The 19,046-nt window shown below is 35.8% G+C and overlaps 6 protein-coding genes and 1 pseudogene across 7 annotated transcripts; 3 read left to right on the forward strand and 4 right to left on the reverse strand.

Moving 5' to 3' along the window:
• Positions 1–3,356: 3,356 nt before the first annotated feature.
• On the reverse strand, positions 3,357–6,280 carry LOC104759867 (putative serine/threonine-protein kinase At1g09600; annotated as a pseudogene). Its single transcript, XR_015587512.1, has 9 exons — positions 6,228–6,280; positions 5,720–5,762; positions 5,409–5,561; positions 4,848–5,155; positions 4,514–4,741; positions 4,307–4,407; positions 4,076–4,184; positions 3,689–3,974; positions 3,357–3,606 (listed from the first exon to the last, which is right to left on the reverse strand). The product of XR_015587512.1 is annotated as a putative serine/threonine-protein kinase At1g09600 (transcript).
• Positions 6,281–6,351: 71 nt separating this feature from the next.
• LOC109130201 (uncharacterized) lies at positions 6,352–8,014 on the forward strand. Its single transcript, XM_087496921.1, has 5 exons — positions 6,352–6,358; positions 6,496–6,650; positions 6,984–7,214; positions 7,451–7,631; positions 7,736–8,014. The coding sequence occupies exons 1-4, from the start codon at positions 6,352–6,354 to the stop codon at positions 7,457–7,459; spliced, it is 402 nt and encodes a 133-aa protein (XP_087353047.1). The 3' UTR covers positions 7,460–7,631; positions 7,736–8,014.
• A 2,451-nt stretch (positions 8,015–10,465) lies between these two features.
• Positions 10,466–12,196, forward strand: LOC104758243 (protein LATERAL BRANCHING OXIDOREDUCTASE 1). Its single transcript, XM_010481070.3, has 4 exons — positions 10,466–10,952; positions 11,036–11,283; positions 11,359–11,689; positions 11,778–12,196. Exons 1-4 carry the CDS (start codon positions 10,701–10,703, stop codon positions 12,012–12,014), a joined length of 1,068 nt encoding a protein of 355 aa, XP_010479372.1. The 5' UTR covers positions 10,466–10,700; the 3' UTR covers positions 12,015–12,196.
• A 227-nt stretch (positions 12,197–12,423) lies between these two features.
• On the forward strand, positions 12,424–13,506 carry LOC104758244 (uncharacterized). Its single transcript, XM_010481072.3, has 3 exons — positions 12,424–12,759; positions 12,838–13,030; positions 13,247–13,506. Exons 1-2 carry the CDS (start codon positions 12,598–12,600, stop codon positions 13,027–13,029), a joined length of 354 nt encoding a protein of 117 aa, XP_010479374.1. The 5' UTR covers positions 12,424–12,597; the 3' UTR covers position 13,030; positions 13,247–13,506.
• A 185-nt stretch (positions 13,507–13,691) lies between these two features.
• Positions 13,692–14,789, reverse strand: LOC104758246 (CASP-like protein 5C3). The gene is made up of 3 exons (XM_087494374.1): positions 14,306–14,789; positions 14,098–14,230; positions 13,692–14,014 (listed from the first exon to the last, which is right to left on the reverse strand). The coding sequence occupies exons 1-3, from the start codon at positions 14,434–14,436 to the stop codon at positions 13,820–13,822; spliced, it is 459 nt and encodes a 152-aa protein (XP_087350500.1). The 5' UTR covers positions 14,437–14,789; the 3' UTR covers positions 13,692–13,819.
• A 254-nt stretch (positions 14,790–15,043) lies between these two features.
• LOC109130202 (mitochondrial import receptor subunit TOM6 homolog) lies at positions 15,044–16,356 on the reverse strand. Its single transcript, XM_019239469.2, has 2 exons — positions 16,085–16,356; positions 15,044–15,198 (listed from the first exon to the last, which is right to left on the reverse strand). The coding sequence occupies exon 1, from the start codon at positions 16,274–16,276 to the stop codon at positions 16,112–16,114; it is 165 nt and encodes a 54-aa protein (XP_019095014.1). The 5' UTR covers positions 16,277–16,356; the 3' UTR covers positions 15,044–15,198; positions 16,085–16,111.
• A 910-nt stretch (positions 16,357–17,266) lies between these two features.
• Positions 17,267–18,176, reverse strand: LOC104758247 (uncharacterized). Its single transcript, XM_010481074.3, has 3 exons — positions 18,103–18,176; positions 17,902–17,986; positions 17,267–17,799 (listed from the first exon to the last, which is right to left on the reverse strand). Exons 1-3 carry the CDS (start codon positions 18,127–18,129, stop codon positions 17,339–17,341), a joined length of 573 nt encoding a protein of 190 aa, XP_010479376.1. The 5' UTR covers positions 18,130–18,176; the 3' UTR covers positions 17,267–17,338.
• Between the last annotated feature and the right edge of the window lie 870 nt (positions 18,177–19,046).

Consider the following 19,046-nt stretch of genomic DNA (forward strand, 5'->3'; position numbering starts at 1 on the left):
AAAACCATGAAGCAGCATTCAAGATGGTGTCATCCAAAGAAAAGAATGATCGAAAGAAAATTAGACAACCAACCGAAATGTAGCAATCTCTTAATGTTCTAGAATAGTAAGAAACAGAGAAGTGATTAATAAAGCATTACACATTTAGTAGACACAAAGAGCAGAGACTCATTAGCCACATGCCTATAGTGGGGATGATAAAACTGTATGTCAATTACAGAACTGTATTATTAAAAAAAAAACATAACTAACAGAGAAAAGTCTAAATGGATACAGTAGTGATTCAATGGAGCCCAAAGCTCCATCAAGTGGTAAAGATTAAGTGACTAACACTAGTGTCATAACACATATATTTACAATCAATGTATCGTAAACAAATCAAGGCAATGAGTATACTTGTAGAATGTAGGACAATAATAATCAGTGTATGATGCACACTTCGAGAATGTCATTTTGTATGTTTAAGCCAATCACCAAGAGTTTAGAGCGTGACATATACAAGCAAGAGATCTTATGATACATACATGCACAAAAGCAGAGATAATAAGTATAAAGTTAAGTCAATCTACCACAGTAAATAATCTGAGAATCAAAACGCAAAAGTCACAAATGCATTATCCAAAGACAATCTGACAACTAACCAAAATGCAAGAACTATGATCACCAGACATCTTATAATGTAACACAAAGCAAAAACAATTACAGAGGACACTGGTAATTGACAAAACCAAAATTGAAAATAGAAGTGTCTATTTCAAACAAACAATATTTCCTTTCTTAAGAGATTACAGATGGAATAAAAAAATGAAATAGACAAGAACATACACATGAATAGTAGCTTCGTTTCTTAGAAACGTACAGAAAATGACTCTTATAGTCTTATACAATGTTCTATACTACTAACTCATTGCATTACTTTGCCGTATGACAAACTAAAAACTCGACTTTGAACATATCTATATGTGTACTAGAAGAAATTTCAAGTCTAACAACTAATATAGCAAACTATGGTTCCTAGAACCGATACAAAATATTAGACATAGAACACAATTAGTGTACTAAATTCTGATTTGACATCAGTCATAGAAAAGTATTATTGAAACAAAAAGCATGGTAGGAAAATCAAGAAAGATCAATTGCACATTCTAGTAATTCAATAGATTCCAAGCTCCAGCAACTCAGTAAGACTAAGATTAGACACTAGTAACCATAAGAGAGATATTTTCAATCATTCATATAGCTCGAACAACTCAATAAGACTAAGATTAGACTCTAGTTAAACTCAAGCAACGTGTACAATCTGTTAATCATCAGTTAATGATGCAGAATACCAAAATATTAATCAACAAGGGTTTAGAGGATAGCGCAAAACATATACATTTGAGATCAAAGAAAACTACTACAAGTAACAAGATGCATACATTTCATAGAATGAAAACCTTCTGTTACATAGAAGCACCAAAACAGAGATAATAAGTATTTTATACACAATGTAATGTTCCAAAATAAAATCTACCTTTTTATCCTAGACAACAGAAAATACTAGCATTATACACAAATGATTCACACCAGTAGAATAATCACCAAGGGTTATAACTTTTAAGCAAAACACAGGCGACTAAAAGAGAGAACCTATGATACTTACAAGCACCAAAAGAGAGATAAGCATATACCTTAACAAATCAAAATTGTATCATAATTACAAACAAGTTTGAAAAAGCATATACCTGTTTAAGAAGTCTGCTACGCTTGGAATCTCCTCAATGCCTTCCGAAGCACATAACCTGCGGAAAATAAAATTGGTTAGTCTTCATTTAATGAGAATGGTTGATACTTACCTCATTTTTCGAAGCTATTGATCGTCTTTTCTCTCTATGTTTTAGGCTCAGCTTTTTTTTTTTTTGAAGACTTCTTTAAGTCATTGGTCTATTAGTTTTAGCCTTTATCTTAACCTCTTTCTCTTAAGGAGCTGGTCGTTTTTACCATCCAACAAGTCTTAACCACTCCATTGTTGTCTTTGTCAGATATCTTTGTCTTATTTCTTTAAGCCGTTGGTAACTTCTTTAAGCCGTTGGTCTAATAGTTTTTAGGTTCAGCCTTTATCTTAACCTCTTTCTCTTAATGTGCTGGTCGTTTTTACCATCCAACAAGTCTTTCCTCAAGTGTTGGTCGTTTTTACCATCCAACAAGTCTTACTCAAGTGTTGGTCGTTTTTACCATCCAACAAGTCTTTGTCACATATCCTTGTCAAATCTTTATTAAGCCGTTGGTCCACTCCATTGCCTTATAACTTCTTTAAGCCGTTGGTCTATTAGTACTAGGTTCAGCCTTTATCTTTACCTCTTCCTCTTAATGTGTTGGTCGTTTTTACCATCCAACAAGTCTTTGTCAAATATCTTTGTCTTTATCGTTTTTAAGCCGTTGGTAACCGCTCTATAGTCTTATAACTTCTTTAAGCCGTTGGTCTATTAGTTTTCAGGTTCAGCCTTTATTCAACCTGTTTCTCTTAATGTGTTGGTCGTTTTTACCATCCAACAAGTCTTTCCTCAAGTGTTGGTCGTTGTTACCATCCAACAAGTCTTAATCACTCCATTGTCTTTGTCAAAGATCTTTGTCTTATTTCTTTAAGCCCGTGGTATCTGCTATTCTTTAAGCCGTTGGTCTATTAGTTTCCTTTGATGTCTTATTTCTTTGTCTACTGTTGTCTTTATGCCTCATATTGTTAAGCCGCTGGTCTGATTCCATCAAACAAAAGGTTGGTCGTTTTAATCCTCCAACCCAAAGTCTGTGACTTCTTTCTATGTCTTAAGTCAGGGGTAGTCAAATTGTGAACTCTTTCTTTTCTTTTTCCCCCTTTATACAGTCTCAGTCTTATAGACTTCATTAAGCCGGTGGTCTGATTCCATCAAACAAAAGGTTGGTCGTTCATACCATCCAACCTAAAGTCTGTGACTTCTTTCTATGTCTTAAGTCAGGGGTAGTCAAATTATGAACTCTTTCTTTTATTTTTTCCCCTTTATACACAGTCTCTGTCTTATAGACTTCTTAAGCCGTTGGTCATTCCCCCATCAAACAAAGGGTTGGTCGTTTTTACCATCCAACCCAAAGTCTGTGACTTCTTTCAATGTCTTAAGTCGGGGAGAGTCAAATTGTGAACTCTTTTTATTCCTTTTTCCCGTCTCGGTCATTCCCTCCCAACATGCATGCACTACCCATCCAATATATCCGATTCCGTTCGGGACAATGTCCCCAAAAAGAATCAGACAGAGCACCATTAGATTAGTGTCTGCCCATGAATCTCTTTGGGTTTTAAAAAAACAAAACAAAAACCTTCCAAAAACAAAAAACCAACAAGTTCTGTAGAACAATTTTAAAAAGGCTTTGAAAAACAGATGACTTGGATATATAAATACCAAGACTGATGATGTCATCAATTGCAAAACAAAACCATAGACGAGAACTGATCCAGTAAAGGTTTGTTGTTCTCTTGTTCAATTTCGATCCTCAAAAACTGAAAAACAAAACCAAACCAAAATTAAAATCAGGAAGACAAGCGATATACATACCTCGACCACATGTTTCAAGCGGAGACAAGCTTCTTCAAATCTTTAAACAAAATCACGATTATTAGGAAACTTGAAATCCAAAAAAAAAAACAGAATCACAAAAGATATGGAAGAAATCTAACCAGGCATTGTTGAGTAAAACCAGGCATTGTTGAGTTCAGCTATGGACGAAAACTTTTGAGAATCTTGGTAGTTCCTCCTACCCTTTGCGGAAGCAGATCTACGTGATAAAGGACCGGAATGTGAAGCTCTCTTGTGAGGAATAATGATACCCTGAGACTATCTGTTTGGTTCAAATGCTTGTGATGATGGCCTCGGTGGATCAATTGGGAAACCAGATGCAACTTCTTCAGGATGAGGATTAAACTTCTTGCTTCGGCTTCTATTAGTAGACTGGCTCTGCCTTTTCTGCATAGGATGTTAATGCGAGATAGGGTCAAAAACAATGAATAAAAAGCAAGAAGCTTTAACATCGAAAGATATAATAAGCTTTTACTAAAAATATTAACCTGCATTGATGTAACCAGCTCTGCATTTGCGTCAGGGGCTGGAATAGCTCGAGATTCCTTAGTTCCTCTTCTTTCTTGGTGTCTTTGGTCCCTGTTTCCTCCAACTTGTCTACAGACAAAGAGCAAGACTGAAGTTAATATATGTTTTCTTTTTGCCTTAACTATTCAAGCAATTGTAAGAGCACTGCAGAGTAAAAGTAACATCAGACTAGAAAAGTCGGGATGTAATACCTTCTACTTTCCTCATCCCGCATTCTTGCATCGAGCTCTTTGCTGGGAGGATATTTAGGCAAGCTTGAAGGATCACATGGAAGAGGTCTAGTGGAAAAGAACTGGAAATAAAAGAATGATAATTGAGGTTACAAAAGCATTGACCATGAGTTAAATATAGCAAATCCCAAGAACACGCAGCATTTACAGACTGAGAATTGCCAGTACCTCACTCTTGAGAGCTGCGGCGGCTGTTCCACGATCATCAGGATTGAATGAAAGCAAAGTTTCAAGAAGGGCTAAAGCTGGCTGAGGAAACTCCTTGAATGTTTCACCCACTAAGCGTTTATGTGGCTGTGTAGGCTTGAAAATTGTTGCATGAGGCAACCTCGATTTCACCCAATAGTCCTCGGAAGGTGAGCCGCATAGCTTGAAAATCTTGTGCAACTGTTGCACCTGTAACACCATAGGCGTTACCAGAGTCACCATAAGAACTCAAACTAGTCTCACAGCAAGCAGAGCAAACACTAAAAGAGATTAAAACTAAAAATGCAATCTACACCTCAGTTCTACCAGGCATAATAGGCTTGCCTGCATATAGTTCAGCAAGAATGCAACCTGCACTCCACAAATCAACTGCTGCTCCATATCAAGTTGCTCCACGCAAAAGCTCGGGTGGACGGTACCAAAGAGTTACCACACGACTGGTCAAAGGCTGAGTTTGACGAGGATCAAAGAAACTAGCTAATCCAAAGTCAGCAATCTTTAGAACACCACTATTAGGTTTGAGCCTTTTATGTCTCGATGAAGTACACCACGACTGTGACAATAGTCTAGACCGTGTAATAGTTGCTGCAGGTAGCATTTGACCTGTACAAGAACCAATAAAAAAGAAATCCCATCCTCAGAGAATTGCAATGAAAGCGGTGAACAAGTACCTTGATGAACAACATATATAAATTACTACAAGTACTCTGACCAATCTGCATAAAGCAAGTAAAAAACTACTGCATCAGAGATCTTTCCTCACAGACAGCTAGCTATAAGTCCAAAACCTCAGAGAATTGTAATGAAAGCGGTGAACAAGGCCAAGAAGATGTTGAACAGAAACATAAAAAAGTACCTGTGATTCAGAAAATTTAATAGCAGGATGAGAGGCTAGTCCAGCTAGATCATGTTCAAACAAAATCACGAAACGCAAAATTAAAATCAGGAAGACAAGCGGTATACATACCTCAACCACATGTTTCAAGCGGAGACAAGCTTCTTCGAATCCCTAAACAAAATCACGACTATTAGGAACTTGAAATCCAAAACAAAATCACGACTATTAGGGATCTAACCAAAGTTATCATAAAAACCCAAACGATGATGGTAGCAGATTCAAACCAAATCAAGCATACTCCAATTACAATCAAAACCCTAGAGCAGTACCTCGATGCCGGATTTCAAGCGGAGACATGCATCTTCGAAATCCCTAAACAAGAAAACGTATAATACGAACTATTAGAAAACTTGGATATCAAACAAAAAAAACAAATCGCGAAAGATTAGTAAGGAATCTAACCATAATCACCATCAAAAACCTAGAAGATTGTAGCAGATTCACGCTAAATTAAGCATCCTCCAAGTTCCGTTAAAACCCTAGATCGGTCCAACATAAAGATCGATTACACCAATCTATAAATCCTAAAACCAAACTCGCGATCTATAGAAATCGAAAGAAACTTACTAATTGACAAATTTTTACAGATCTTCGATTAATCGAGTGGATTCTTCATTCTTCCCGAAGAAAAAGAGAGAGATTTTGAGAGAGAACAAACTTTTTTTTTTTTTTTTTTCTGATGAATTGTGAAAATATTAATCCGTTGCGTCCCGAGTAAACGCGTTTATATTATTAATGCTGTATCGACCGTTGAACCGTTAGATACTCTAATCGGACGCTCCTGCATCTTCCGTTGTAGGCGGTTTAAAGATAGGCCCAATACGGCCCATTTATGTCAAACTTAAACAACGCGTATTCTAATTTACTAAATACAGAGATAAATTATTCAAGGAACGGATACATGTCACGTTACTAAGCTTGTTTATCGGTGGTATACAAGGGGTTGTTAGTGGGGTTTTAAGTATTTTTTGGAGAAAAAATAAATCAGAAAGAAATAAAAAACTGAAGAGATCCTCTTATATAATAGACTCTCTTCGGGTGTAAGAGACGCCACGTGTTGATGTTTGGTTGGACGAAAGTAAAATAGAGAAGGTGAAGATTGAGAACAAAAATTTTTTTTGGCCTAATCGTGTTCTTTCTCTTCCTCTCTCTCTCGCTCTCTGTCGCGAACCTCTCAATCCGAGGATATTCTTGGATCAGGTTCGTTTCTTTTGTAGTCACTTCGAATTTTTAAGCATTCGATTTTTTTTTCTAAATTGTAGGAGGAAAATTCGAGTTTATACATGGTTACTCTAGTTAATGAGAGTTGTTGGTTTAACTACCAATCGCATATGTTTGCTACAAATGTGGAAGTTGTTTAAGTGAAAACTTGCAAGGTAATTGAATAAGAGGCATTTGTTGTTGTGTGGTTTAGTTAGTTCATGTATGCTTTCAAAGGATCAGAGAGGGATTTAGTTAGGGATGATTGTAATTGGGGGTGGTTTTAATTGATTGATTGAATGTGGTTTTGTTGTTGTGTTTGATTTTTTGCAGTTGGTGCTGATTACAGAGGACTCTCAGATTGAGCTTTTGTTGAAGGAAGTGAAAGGAAAAGACTTAACTGAGCTAATTGCTGGTGGAAGGGAGAAGCTTGCTTCAGTGCCGTCTGGTGGTCGTGGTGTTGCTATGGCTTCTGCTCCATCCGCTGGAGGAGGAGGCGGTGGTGCCCCTGCAGCTGAGTCCAAGAAAGAAGAGAAGAAGGAAGAAAAGGAAGAATCCGATGATGTAAGTTTTCTTTATATTTCTTTCTTGTAAGTTTTTTTTAAAAGATCTGAAATATATATACAAAAAAGGGAGAGAGAGTAGAGTCTGTGAGGCAAGAAATGAATGGAAGTTTCCGACTCTTGCTTGCTTTGTTATTCATTTTTCTTTTTTATATGTATGGTGTGAATGAATGGAAGTTTCCGACTCTGCTGCTGTTGCTCTGTCTCTCGTCTTCGTCTTTTCTTGTTTTTTTCCAGCAGAGTTAATTTATATCAGAATCGGTGGTCGGGATGATGGGAGGTTATTGCGCTTCAGCTCTCAGCTGAGCATAATGTGAGCATAGAGTCTGTGAGGCAAGAAATGCACTCCTTGCATCCTGATGACTCCCGTATTGTCGTCTTAAAGCACAATGTCTGGCGTGTTAAGGGCCTTATTCAGGTCAGGTGCCTTTCTCTACCAAGTCCTGATCTGATATTTATTATTTGATGTGAATTGATCTTGAAAGCCTTTGTTCCTTTCTTGTGTGTGTTTGCAATTTGCAGGTATCACGATCCATAGGAGACTTGTATCTTAAGAAAGCCGAGTTCAACAGGGAACCGTTGTACACAAAGTTCCGGCTGCGGGAGCCAATGAAAAGACCAAAGTTCCGGCTGCAGATCTTTTTGTATATATATTTCAGATCTTTTATTAATGTAAGTTTTCTTTATATTTTAGGAAGAATTCTAACGAAGCTGGTTTATTTGCTTCCTCTCTCTCTCTCTTTATGTAAGTATTTTGACTGACTCTTGAATCTATTTAGCCCTCAACCAGAAACATAAAAAGCCTCACAAATGAAAACATTTGCATTCAGTGCGATCCAAATGCAATACAATGGCTTTAGGTTACATACAAGATTCAAAGAAGCAGATTCATTGTTCAACAAACACACTTGATCCTCTTTACACAGATTCAAACAAGCTGGTTTATTTGTCAACGCCTATTTATTTACCAAAACAAGATTCCAAATATTTTTGCACTTCTGTTGTATTAAAATTAATCATTCTCTCCATTTATAAATTAATCATTCTCTCCATTTATAAATTGCACTTCTGTTGTAATATGTATTAATGTTTTTATTATGTTTTGTATGTTTGAAAATTAATTAAAATGGAATATTTTCTAATTTTAGAAAATCTTAAATGTTTACACATTTATACCACTTCTATTCTATTTAAAAATTTTAAATTTTAAAAAACAATATTTTCAAAAATAAGAGACCCAAAATAAGAACCTACCAATAAATGAGAAAATTTTATGTAAGAGATCATAGGTTCTTATATTCCAAACAGTACACAATTAATTCATAAAAAATTTATGAACTCCCCTTACTCAAACCCACCGATAAACATGCTCTAAGGCATTTATTAGCTTCAATTATATCACACAAGCTGGATACATGTCACGCTAAATTAAGCATCCTCCAAGTTCTGTTAAAACCCTAGATCAGTCCAACATAAAGATCGATTACACCAATCTATAAAATCCTAAACCCAAACTCGACAACTCTCTACAAAGCTAAATTACAAAACCACATGCGTCCGGAAAAGCCACGTGTGTTTTCTATTCCTATGATTACTGATTAGATAACGTAGCAGCTCTCCGTTTTATACGACCAAGCAACGGTGATAGCTTATATTTCTTCCCCTTCGTGATAGATTTTTTCTTTATTTAACAAAACACGTTGGAACAAGTAGTTTTAAGCCTTATAACTTATGAGTTATGAATGATTTTTAAGTAAGCTGCATACTAACTTCGGCATCACTAAAACTACGGACAAGAAGAGAAGCTATTAAATGCTTGCTTAACTAAACTAAACCGGATTATTAGTTCCGATTTCCAAACCTCAAATTCAAAATGTTGCGAGGCTCAGCAGTCAGCACCAGGACTATTGACCCGGCTAAACCGGTTTTCTCCAATAAGAACTTTACAGAGGTTTCAGTTAAACAACTAAGATTTTTTTTTAATATAGTGAAGTGATCTTAGTCCAGTTAACAAGAATTAAGCAAAGTTTGGATAAAACTAAATTTCTCATTAAGTGTAAAATGTGTGATTACATTAGCTTATATACAAGAGTAGGATTAAGTGAAAGGAGGCTTAATCCTACATAAACTATACTACACTAAACCAGTCAATTAAACCGGTATGGTTATCAATCCTAATAGCAGTGGCCAAAAGTAAGTAGGCACCATCACACTAGGGATCGAGTCCCGCTCCCTACGAATATAGGGATTAGGCTAATGGGCTGGCCTGTTGTGGCCCAATGGTTGATAAAAAAAAAAAAAAAATAGTACCATAAATATAATATGATTTTAGACAATTTTTTGGGGTGACAACAAAAAATAATGCAAAAAGAAAAAATCAGATATTTTTAAAAATTATGAATAACTAAATAACAGATAAAATTATTTCAAATTTACTTTAAGTAAATGTTCAGTCCACGATCTACCATGGGTTAGTAATTAGTGATTTAGTGTTTAGGAATTAGGGTTTAATTATTAATATTAAAAAATAGTTTTAATTTTGTGGTACTTCTAGAAAAACAATTATACAGTAGTAGTATTTTTGGAAAATAAAACTAAGAATATTTTTTTATAACCATTTTAGTAATATTTATGAGGATTGTCACTAGTTTGGTTAGTGAACTCACAATTGTGGTTTACCTTTTGAGTTGGAAGGTTTAAAGTGGTTTGTGATTTCACTTTTTCTCCATAGTTCATTGATAATAAGAAAAAGTTTATGAAGATGATCTACAAATACCCAAAGAGAAAAAAAAAACGGTTAACAATGATATATAGAAGAAGTTTTTATTAAATAAATCTTTTTTCAACTAAAAAATGCTCCATACAATTCCATGGTAAATAAGTAAATTGTTGAAAAAACAGGATGTGTTGTGTAGCAAACAAGGTAGAGACTAAATGATGTGTGAAGCCCTGACTCAATGACCAAAACACATTTGTTCTTAAACCCGTAAACTAATTAAGGAATGAATACAATAAACAAATGTTTTTTTCGTAGAGTGTGAAATATCCGTGAATTCGGATCGCGGGACGCAGAAACATGTGATACATGTTGTTGTCAACTTATAAGACAAAAGAGTCTACACCGTGAAGTTAGAAAATAGATTTTAATGGGTAGGTGAGGTTTTCTTGTTTCGCAAGTTATATGATCTGTAGGTATCACTCTAACAACAATTCCCTCATCTTTTAATCGTACTATGATTTGTTTCTTAATACATACTTGTACTAGTCTACTAGCTCTATTATATAATCCTCTCTTCCACTGTATAAATCTTTTTCTCTGTAAAATAATTTAATAATATTGTTCGAAAAAATTGAAGATCTTGGATAACTGCTCAAGATCTTTGTTCAACTGCCGACAAAAAGTAATAGTATAGTTTTATCTTTGGGGATAGACTGACAACAAAGTTAAGATCGTGTTCTTGTCTTTTTAGCCCAAATTGCTCATCAAATGCAAGATCGTCTAAAATCAGTAGCAACCATGGAGAAACCAAAGTTCAAGACTGTCCAAGAAGTGGTTGCAGCCGGCGAAAGACTATCGGAGAGATATCTCCTCGCACCCACGGATGAACCTCTTAACTGTCCCTTGCCGGAGATGGATATTCCGGCCATCGATCTCAGTCTTCTCTTCTCTTCTTGTGAAGACGGTCAAGAGGAGTTAAGTAGACTTCACTCGGCGCTCTCTACATGGGGCGTTGTTCAGGTTTGGCTCTCCTAATTTAGTGATGATCAGACATCAGAGTCATATGAATCAAATTATGTACAAGTTCTTATTGAAGTGAGCAGGTGGTGAATCATGGAATCACTGAAGCGTTTCTTGAAAGGATGTACAATTTAACCAAGCAGTTCTTTGCGCTTCCGGCAGAAGAGAAACACAAGTACGCGAGAGAGGCAGGTAACATCCAAGGATATGGAAACGATGTGATTCCGTGTAATGATCAAGTTCTTGATTGGCTCGACCGTTTGGTTCTCACTACTTACCCTGAAGATAAGCGTCAGCTTAAGTTCTGGCCTCAAGTCCCAACCGGGTTTAGGTAAAAAATCCATACTTTGCAATTTCAAGTTTCAACACCATCTCTGTTGATTTTGACAATAGTTACTTCCTTCAGTGAAACTTTACATGAGTACACAATGAAGCAACGGGTATTGATCGAGAAGTTCTTTAAGGCTATGGCTAGATCATTGGAACTGGAAGAGAACTGCTTTCTAAAGATGTATGGAGAAAATGCTATCATGAATGCAAGATTCAATTTCTTTCCTCCATGTCCGAGGCCAGACAAGGTTATTGGGATTAAAGCTCATGGTGATGGCTCGGCTATCACTCTTCTCTTACCCGACAGAGATGTCGAAGGGCTTCAGTTTTTCAAAGATGGCAAGTGGTACAAAGCTCCAATGGTCCCCCCTAATTCAATTCTGATCAATTTAGGAGATCAGATGGAGGTAACTTAATAATCATGTAGATATTGTATATGATTGTCAAATATTAATTAGTGTAGGTTTGACATAATGATCTTTTGTGTGTGGTCAGATAATGAGCAATGGGATATTCAAGAGCCCGTTTCATAGAGTGGTGACAAACGGAGGAAAGGAAAGGATATCTGTGGTAACATTTTGTGTACCGGATCTAGGCAGTGAGATTCAGCCAGCCGATGGGCTTGTGACTGAGGCAAGACCAAGATTGTATAAAACAGTTACCAATTTTGGGGAGCTCTACCACAAGTACTATCATCAGGGTCGAAGAACTATTGAAGCTGCATTGATCTAATAAACTACTCTCCTTTTAGAACGTTCGAAGCTCGGCGGTTGTTCAAACCCGTGACCAGTCCGTGATCAGTTCGTGTCACAAATGGATTTGTTTTTCTTTGTTTCAACTTGGAATCTGAGGCAATAAAGAGAGTCTAAACTCTACATCAAATTTCCTTATAGTAAATCACTATTTGAAGAACATTAAGCTGATACGAAAATTATTTAGGATTTAATTCGGTTCTAACCTCATTTACAATATTCTGACAACCCCTCCATTCCATATACATAACTTATGTAAAAGCTATGTTTTTTTATTTATTTAAAGGTTTGACCAAAAATAAAATAAAAAACATTTTGGATTACCAAAAATAAATTAAGTTGGGCTTTGTGAGGGTTTCTTATAAAGCCCATTTGACAAAATTGAAAGAGCCCAGTGAAAAACCCTAGACTAAACCAAACATTTCACTCTTCTTTCGCTTCCCTTCCGATCTGAGTTTCTCAGGCGAAGATTTTGTATCACTCTTTTTTTCCGGTGATTCTCTCTTGTCCGTCCAATTTCTATTACTTTCTTCTGAGAAGACTTGGTTGATCGGAGATAAAAAATGAAGCCAGTAATAGGCACAGTGGTATCGAACAAGATGCAGAAATCGGTGGTCGTCGCCGTCGATAGACTCTTCCACAACAAGCTCTACAACCGCTACGTCAAGCGTACTTCCAAATTCATGGCTCACGACGACAAAGACGCCTGCAACATCGGCGATCGAGTAATTCACTCAATTTTGAATCTTTGATCTCTCAGCTTTTTTGGAAAAAAAATTGAAAGATTTGGGATAATGTTGCAGGTGAAATTGGATCCGTCAAGGCCACTGAGCAAGAACAAGCATTGGGTTGTTGCAGAAATCATCAAGAAAGCTCGAATCTATTCACCTCAGGCTGCTGCTGCTGCCGTTGCTGCTTCTGCTTCTGCTTCCTCAGCCTCCGTTGCTGACTCTTCTGCTCAGTCTCAGCAGATTCCTCCATCATCCACTTCTTAAGGTGATTGCTTTAGTCCTCTGCTACTGAGTTTTGCTTACGGAGATGTATCTTATTTGAGCTGCTTTGATGAGAATTAACTTAACATCTTACGGATTCTAGTTGGAAGTATTGCTGTGTGACAATATGCATAGTGTTATTAGATACTTGAAACACTTCAGCACTTCATTATTCGTTATGGTTTTGCCTTATCATCTCTTTTTTTTCCTCTTCTTGCAGATTTGTTAGGAGCAACATGCATGGAGAAGGGAGAGATGTCTATGAGACAACATAGGCACTTGTACCGATTGATATATTCCATCATAGTTGATGCTTTTGGATCATGTCTGTTATATTAGGTTTCCTGAGATAATTTTGAGTTATATTGATGGTAATAGATAATCTGGTGAAGGTTGATGAATAACACTGTTACGAAACTCTTGTCTTCTTTTATGTCATTTTGGCAAATTTAGTGCATTGCTGAATCAGCAAAAGTGTGATATAGTGATGAGTTGTTATGGAATTCGTCGTTTCGGGCATGGAACAATTAGTTAAAGCTGGTTAAATGCCTCTTTGGTTCTACAAGTGGCTACACTAACTAATATGACAAACTAAAAGATCAATACCTCCTAAAAGATCAGTCATTTCTTTTGCTCTTCAACATTTGAGATTATGGGAACCTGTCTTTTTAGTTAAATATCTCTTATAATTTGTTTTTTTTGATAATGAGTCTTGATATCTATCAAGTTACAAAGACTTGAGTTTTTCTATAGACAATTTTGTGTTTGCTACCTATCTATTTTAATTTTTGTTTTAGACCAGAGAGGGAAGTAACCAGAGATTGAAGAGAGAAGACGAAAGAGACAAGAACCAAGTCAAGAAAGCTAATGTTGCTGCAAATTGATATCTGTTGCAGACTGTTGGAGGGCAAGAGGACCCATCTGATCGCAGAATATCAACAACACTAGCTGCTGATGAAGCTGAAGCCAACACTAGAACAGACACCACCTGCAAAACAAAAATGGTGAAACTCAGATCGAATTCTCTGTTTTTTCTTCCTTAGTAAGCACTAGATATATAATAGCGTTTACCCAATCACCAATAGAGATAGCTAGAAGGATCCGTGGCTTTTGAATTTGTTGATTGAGAAAAACACAATAGATATCGACCATTGCTAATGTCAGATTCCATGGTATAGCTACAGACATGATCGTCACTAGGAAGCTGCAGATTTGTTTTTAGGATTGTTAGGGCTCATATAAGAGAGAATATAGGCTGTGGAATTAGGGGTTAAATTACCAGAAAGCAGTGAATTGGTAGAACCGAACACCAATGGTCATGAACAGAAGAGCGCCAAATGCTAATATCGTTTGTCCTAATCTTAAGGAAAGGCTTGCAGTTGTGCCCACAGAGCCAGGAACCTCAACCATCACCAGCCTATTTTTGCTTGTGTCAGATGTAAGTTAGCGCTTGAATCTAAACCTCGATAAAGATTGAAACTTTTGACATGGGTCTGAAAGATCTTGTGGAGGTTTTAATTAAATCACCTGGGTTTTCGTTTACTGGTGAGGACAAAGAGATGACGATCATGATCATGACGGAGAAGAAGAAGAAGAAGAAGGGAGGAATAAAAAAGTAAGGCAAGTTGCTAGTGTTTCTGGTTCGCACGTTGTTTGTGAGAGTTACGAATGGTGGAAAACAGAAGACTGTTCATGTTAAAAGAGTTGTGGTCTGTATTCATCAGACAAAGCAGAGCAAATGTCGGAGAAAACTGTTATGCAACACTTTTGATTCCTTCCTTCTTCATCTCTTAAATCTCTCTACTTTTTTTCTTTATTTTATTGTACAATAAGTCGCTGCTTTTTAGAAATTTACAAGACAACACCTCAGAATTTTCTAGCTTCACTTGTACAACGAAGTAAATTTTGCAAATTCTAAAGAATGGCAGAATTTGATCTGCATATCGTTGGTAGATAGTGTTTAAAGGTAATTTGTTGGAATTTGGAGGAATGAGAAGAACAGAAGACAAAGAACATATAGTCAAATACCAAAAGTAAACCACTATATAATAAATGTATGTCTCAACTCATGATTAGGTTATTTCAGATCCTAAAGAGTAAGAAGATTGCAAAAACCAAAAAAAAACAATGTCTTCCATTGCTTCATGCTGCATCTATCTCACCGCTTCAACACTGCACATGATGAAAGAAGATAGCGGCTTAGCAAAGTCAAGATATTTGAGATAAGAAACGGGGAATCCATAGCGTAGAGATCACACACATTAATTTTATGACTTGGATTATTCGAAAAAACCTTCTAAAACACATTCTAAAACTATACACAATCTTGTCCTAACATGTTCAGAACATATAGAAAACTTAACATTAATGTTCCTTCAAGAAGACTCTCTTATGCCAGAACAAAAGGAGCAAACAAGCTTTATTTCGATATACAAGATAACTTATTAAGTCATAAGCTGAAACATATATTATTGTGAACTCCTTCTCACTAACAAGCCTTAAAAGAGATCTTAATATGGCAGAGGAATAAGGAATCTGTGTAAATCACACACATTCTTGACAAACCTCTAAAACCACATTCTAAACTACGCACAATCTTGTTCTAACAAGTGTAAAAAATATTGAAAATTAACATCAAGGTTCCTTCAAGAAGACTCTTTTTCATGCCAGCACAAAAGAAGCAAATTACCCTTTGCCCAAGCATAGCCCAATACTCAACAATCTTATATTCTCATGGGATACATACACAAAATATACATTCTCATATCAACAAGTGAGCCTAATACATAAGCTAAGCTGTAACATCTCACGATTTTATAAGTATCAACTCATTAGAATGAAACACGCCTCAAAACCTAGTTAAGAAGTGAATGATGAAAACATCAATATGACCTGAAATTTTCAGTTTCTACATCTAATCAAACTCAAGTAAGTACCACAACTCGATCCTAGAGAATTAGGCCTAAACATAATCAACTCAATCAAATCTTACTAAACTAACAAAATCATATCAAAGGGAGTCAAATCTAATATAATTCGAGAATTTTAGTATCCTAACCTGAAATTTTTTAAGTGAATCCGTGTCTTAGAACTCGATCTTGAGCTCATCCTTGGAATCGGAGAAATAAGAGAGGACGTAAGGAACAGCACGGACGATGACAACCCAGCCGCCGAAAAGAGCAACATGAGTACGGAGCTGCTTCAAGGCCACAGCCTTATCGGGCTTTCGCATGAACATTCCTGGAAACATGGCTGCGATCTTCTTCTTCTTCGTCTTCCTCTCTGATTGTGGTGGAGCTTTTCTAAGATTCTAAAACCCTAACCCTCGATTGATTTGCCCTTCTCCTTTTTTACAGTAAGATGTGGGCCGAATTTTGGATCTGAACTGTAACCAAAAAGCCTTTTAGCCCAATTGAGGACGGTTTATTTATTTTGTTGATAATCACTTCATCATTAACATTAAAATATGTATCTTAATTAAATTAAATTAATATTAAAATTTAATTCCCCAAGAATATAATTAAACTGTTAGAAAATGTGATTTTCAGTAAAACATATTTTATTCTGCAAATACCACAAAACTCAAACTAAACTTTTAAACCTTTCTTTGCCAAAAAAAAAAAAAAAAAAAAAAAAAAACTTTTAAACCTTCAAAAGTAAACTTTAAACCTTCAAAAAAAATATTTAAATATTAAATAATTAACTCTAAACCCTAAACCTAAAATACTAAAAAAAGCAATTTATAATTTATAAACCCTTAAAATTCATTTTTAGACTACAAAGTTTTGTAGTGTAGTAATATTTTTTGGAAGAACAAAAACCTAGTGTTGGTATTTTGGAATATTTTTATTTCTCTTTATTTTTTGAATTCGGGTATGTTTTTTTTTTTGTTTTTTTTCCGATATGAAATTTTAATTCGATTCAGAAAGTTTAAACTGGTCATATGGATGGTGGCTATTTGATATGTATAAGTTATGACAGTTTGATATATATACTTGGATGTAGATAATTAAAGAAGCATCATCACTAAATGTAATACATTAGCATCGGGCTATACACATGTAAGAGTCCTGAATTATGAATTTGATTAGATGAGCCAATATTGTTCATACGAGTAACGAAAAAACACCATGAAGCATATATTATTATGGATTGTCAAACAAAATAACCTCACACTTTTAATTAGAAAGTGTTCAAAGCTAATAAAAGTAAACTAATTAAAATTGTGTAGAATAGATAGTTAATTAAGTCTAGGAGAGATATCAATTAAAACTAAAAGAGAGATAAATATGTAAATAATGGTTAAGAAATTTCACATGATAATGCACTCGCTAGAGTAATCTGATCCGCCACCGTAGTAATCTGATCTGCCACCGTATGGAGGAGGTTGGCCACCGTAGCTATCGTGAATGACCCTTTCATCATACCCATTGGGTCGGGACCATCCGTAGTTAGGCTCATTATAATAAGGCGCCGGCTGGCCCATCACCGGCGAATAATAAGGTTGCGCCACCATAACCGCTTTAGAACTTGAAGCTGGTGCTGGTAGTGCTGGTTTGGGCTTCTCTGGTTCTTTAGGCTTTTCAGCTTCTTTGGGCTTCGCAGGCTCTTTCGGCTTCTCGGCGGGAGGTTTGGGTGGATCGATGGTCTCGATGAGCTTAATAGACCCACGTCCTTTGGAACAGAGCTTGTCCATGACTTTCTCAGGACTACAGCAAACCACTTTGATTGTGACTGTGTTGCTTCCTTCATCGAACTTTTGGTCTCTTACCTCTTTTGTGTTCGCAATCAAAAAGAAAAAACACAGACACAAGTTATTATTACTATGAAACATTCCGAACCAAAATATGTAATGAGGTCAAAAAAGGAACATACGAGGTATGCTGCAAAGAGTTTTCCTGACTTGTGCGAAATTCTTTGGGGAACTGAGAGGCTCCGTCTTCAATTTCATCCAAGTTACCTGTTTTATTCTCATACGATTTTCTCATTTTTTTAAATAAGTGCTAAAGGTTTTTCAAAAAGACGATCGAAGAAAAGAGGCTAGAGAATAGAGAATAAGGGAGATGAGAGCAGTACCTTCTCAATACCCTTCTGATCGGCCATGGCTTTGCAAAGAGAGAAAACCTAGAGTTGAAGTTAGTTAGCAAATTGAAAAACATGTTAAGGTGTAACTATGCTATATATATGGAGTCTCATTGAGGCATGCAAGGAAATATAAGTTGAATATTGTACAATTTACTTTTCTCTTAGAATGTGTGATATTCATAGCTGTTATTTACGTATATTACGTAGTCATAAACAATGTAATTTTTCTTTTTCTTTTAACTTTCTATACAATTAAAAAAATATATCAAATTTGTAAGTTTTTTTTTTTGGGTAGAATCAAATTTGTAAGTTTAGTATTATAAGAATGAAATAATAAAAGGAAAGGAAAATAATTATAAAAAAACATGGAAATTCCGGAGTGAGGTGACCTAAGAAGAGGAGATCCTACGGCTGTGAATGTGATGACTCAAACTTATTCTTTTCCATAAGTTTGTAACACGTCCGGATGGGAGTGTAATCCGAGTTATTGTATTTGCAGCACTTGAATGAAAGAGTAGTGTGTCCGACCGGTCAAGTGTGGAGATCCCCGTGAAGAAAAATAACTATATTTTCTAATGAAAAAACTATTTTAATTATAAAATAACGAAATTTTTTTTAGGTGTTGTGCAAACATAACTTTTTTTTTCAAATTCTAAAATATGTATACTTTTTTTTTTGTAAGTTTAGTATTATAAGAATGAAATAATAAAAGGAAAGGAAAATAATTATAAAAAAACATGGAAATTCCGGAGTGAGGTGACCTAAGAAGAGGAGATCCTACGGCTGTGAATGTGATGACTCAAACTTATTCTTTTCCATAAGTTTGTAACACGTCCGGATGGGAGTGTAATCCGAGTTATTGTATTTGCAGCACTTGAATGAAAGAGTAGTGTGTCCGACCGGTCAAGTGTGGAGATCCCCGTGAAGAAAAATAA

Source organism: Camelina sativa, chromosome 17, assembly GCF_030686135.1.
Source record: "Camelina sativa cultivar CO46 ecotype springtype chromosome 17, ASM3068613v1".
Lineage (NCBI taxonomy): Eukaryota > Viridiplantae > Streptophyta > Magnoliopsida > Brassicales > Brassicaceae > Camelina > Camelina sativa.

What these genes read in the sequence shown, in the direction of transcription:
- LOC104758247 (XM_010481074.3), bottom strand. Translation starts at nt 18,129, where the DNA reads ATGGCCGATCAGAAGGGTATTGAGAAG. An exon ending in ATCAGAAGGGTATTGAGAAG is followed by an intron (nt 17,987 to 18,102) that starts GTACTGCTCTCA and finishes AGAATAAAACAG; the next exon opens with GTAACTTGGATGAAATTGAA. An exon ending in AACTCTTTGCAGCATACCTC is followed by an intron (nt 17,800 to 17,901) that starts GTATGTTCCTTT and finishes CGAACACAAAAG; the next exon opens with AGGTAAGAGACCAAAAGTTC.
- LOC109130202 (XM_019239469.2), bottom strand. Translation starts at nt 16,276, where the DNA reads ATGTTTCCAGGAATGTTCATGCGAAAGCCCGATAAGGCTGTGGCCTTG.
- LOC104758244 (XM_010481072.3), top strand. Translation starts at nt 12,598, where the DNA reads ATGAAGCCAGTAATAGGCACAGTGGTATCGAACAAGATGCAGAAATCG. An exon ending in CCTGCAACATCGGCGATCGA is followed by an intron (nt 12,760 to 12,837) that starts GTAATTCACTCA and finishes ATAATGTTGCAG; the next exon opens with GTGAAATTGGATCCGTCAAG.
- LOC104758246 (XM_087494374.1), bottom strand. Translation starts at nt 14,436, where the DNA reads ATGGTTGAGGTTCCTGGCTCTGTGGGCACAACTGCAAGCCTTTCCTTA. An exon ending in TACCAATTCACTGCTTTCTG is followed by an intron (nt 14,231 to 14,305) that starts GTAATTTAACCC and finishes ACAAATCTGCAG; the next exon opens with CTTCCTAGTGACGATCATGT. An exon ending in CTATCTCTATTGGTGATTGG is followed by an intron (nt 14,015 to 14,097) that starts GTAAACGCTATT and finishes TTTGTTTTGCAG; the next exon opens with GTGGTGTCTGTTCTAGTGTT.
- LOC104758243 (XM_010481070.3), top strand. Translation starts at nt 10,701, where the DNA reads ATGCAAGATCGTCTAAAATCAGTAGCAACCATGGAGAAACCAAAGTTC. An exon ending in CTACATGGGGCGTTGTTCAG is followed by an intron (nt 10,953 to 11,035) that starts GTTTGGCTCTCC and finishes TGAAGTGAGCAG; the next exon opens with GTGGTGAATCATGGAATCAC. An exon ending in CAAGTCCCAACCGGGTTTAG is followed by an intron (nt 11,284 to 11,358) that starts GTAAAAAATCCA and finishes TACTTCCTTCAG; the next exon opens with TGAAACTTTACATGAGTACA.
- LOC109130201 (XM_087496921.1), top strand. An exon ending in CGAGGATATTCTTGGATCAG is followed by an intron (nt 6,651 to 6,983) that starts GTTCGTTTCTTT and finishes GATTTTTTGCAG; the next exon opens with TTGGTGCTGATTACAGAGGA.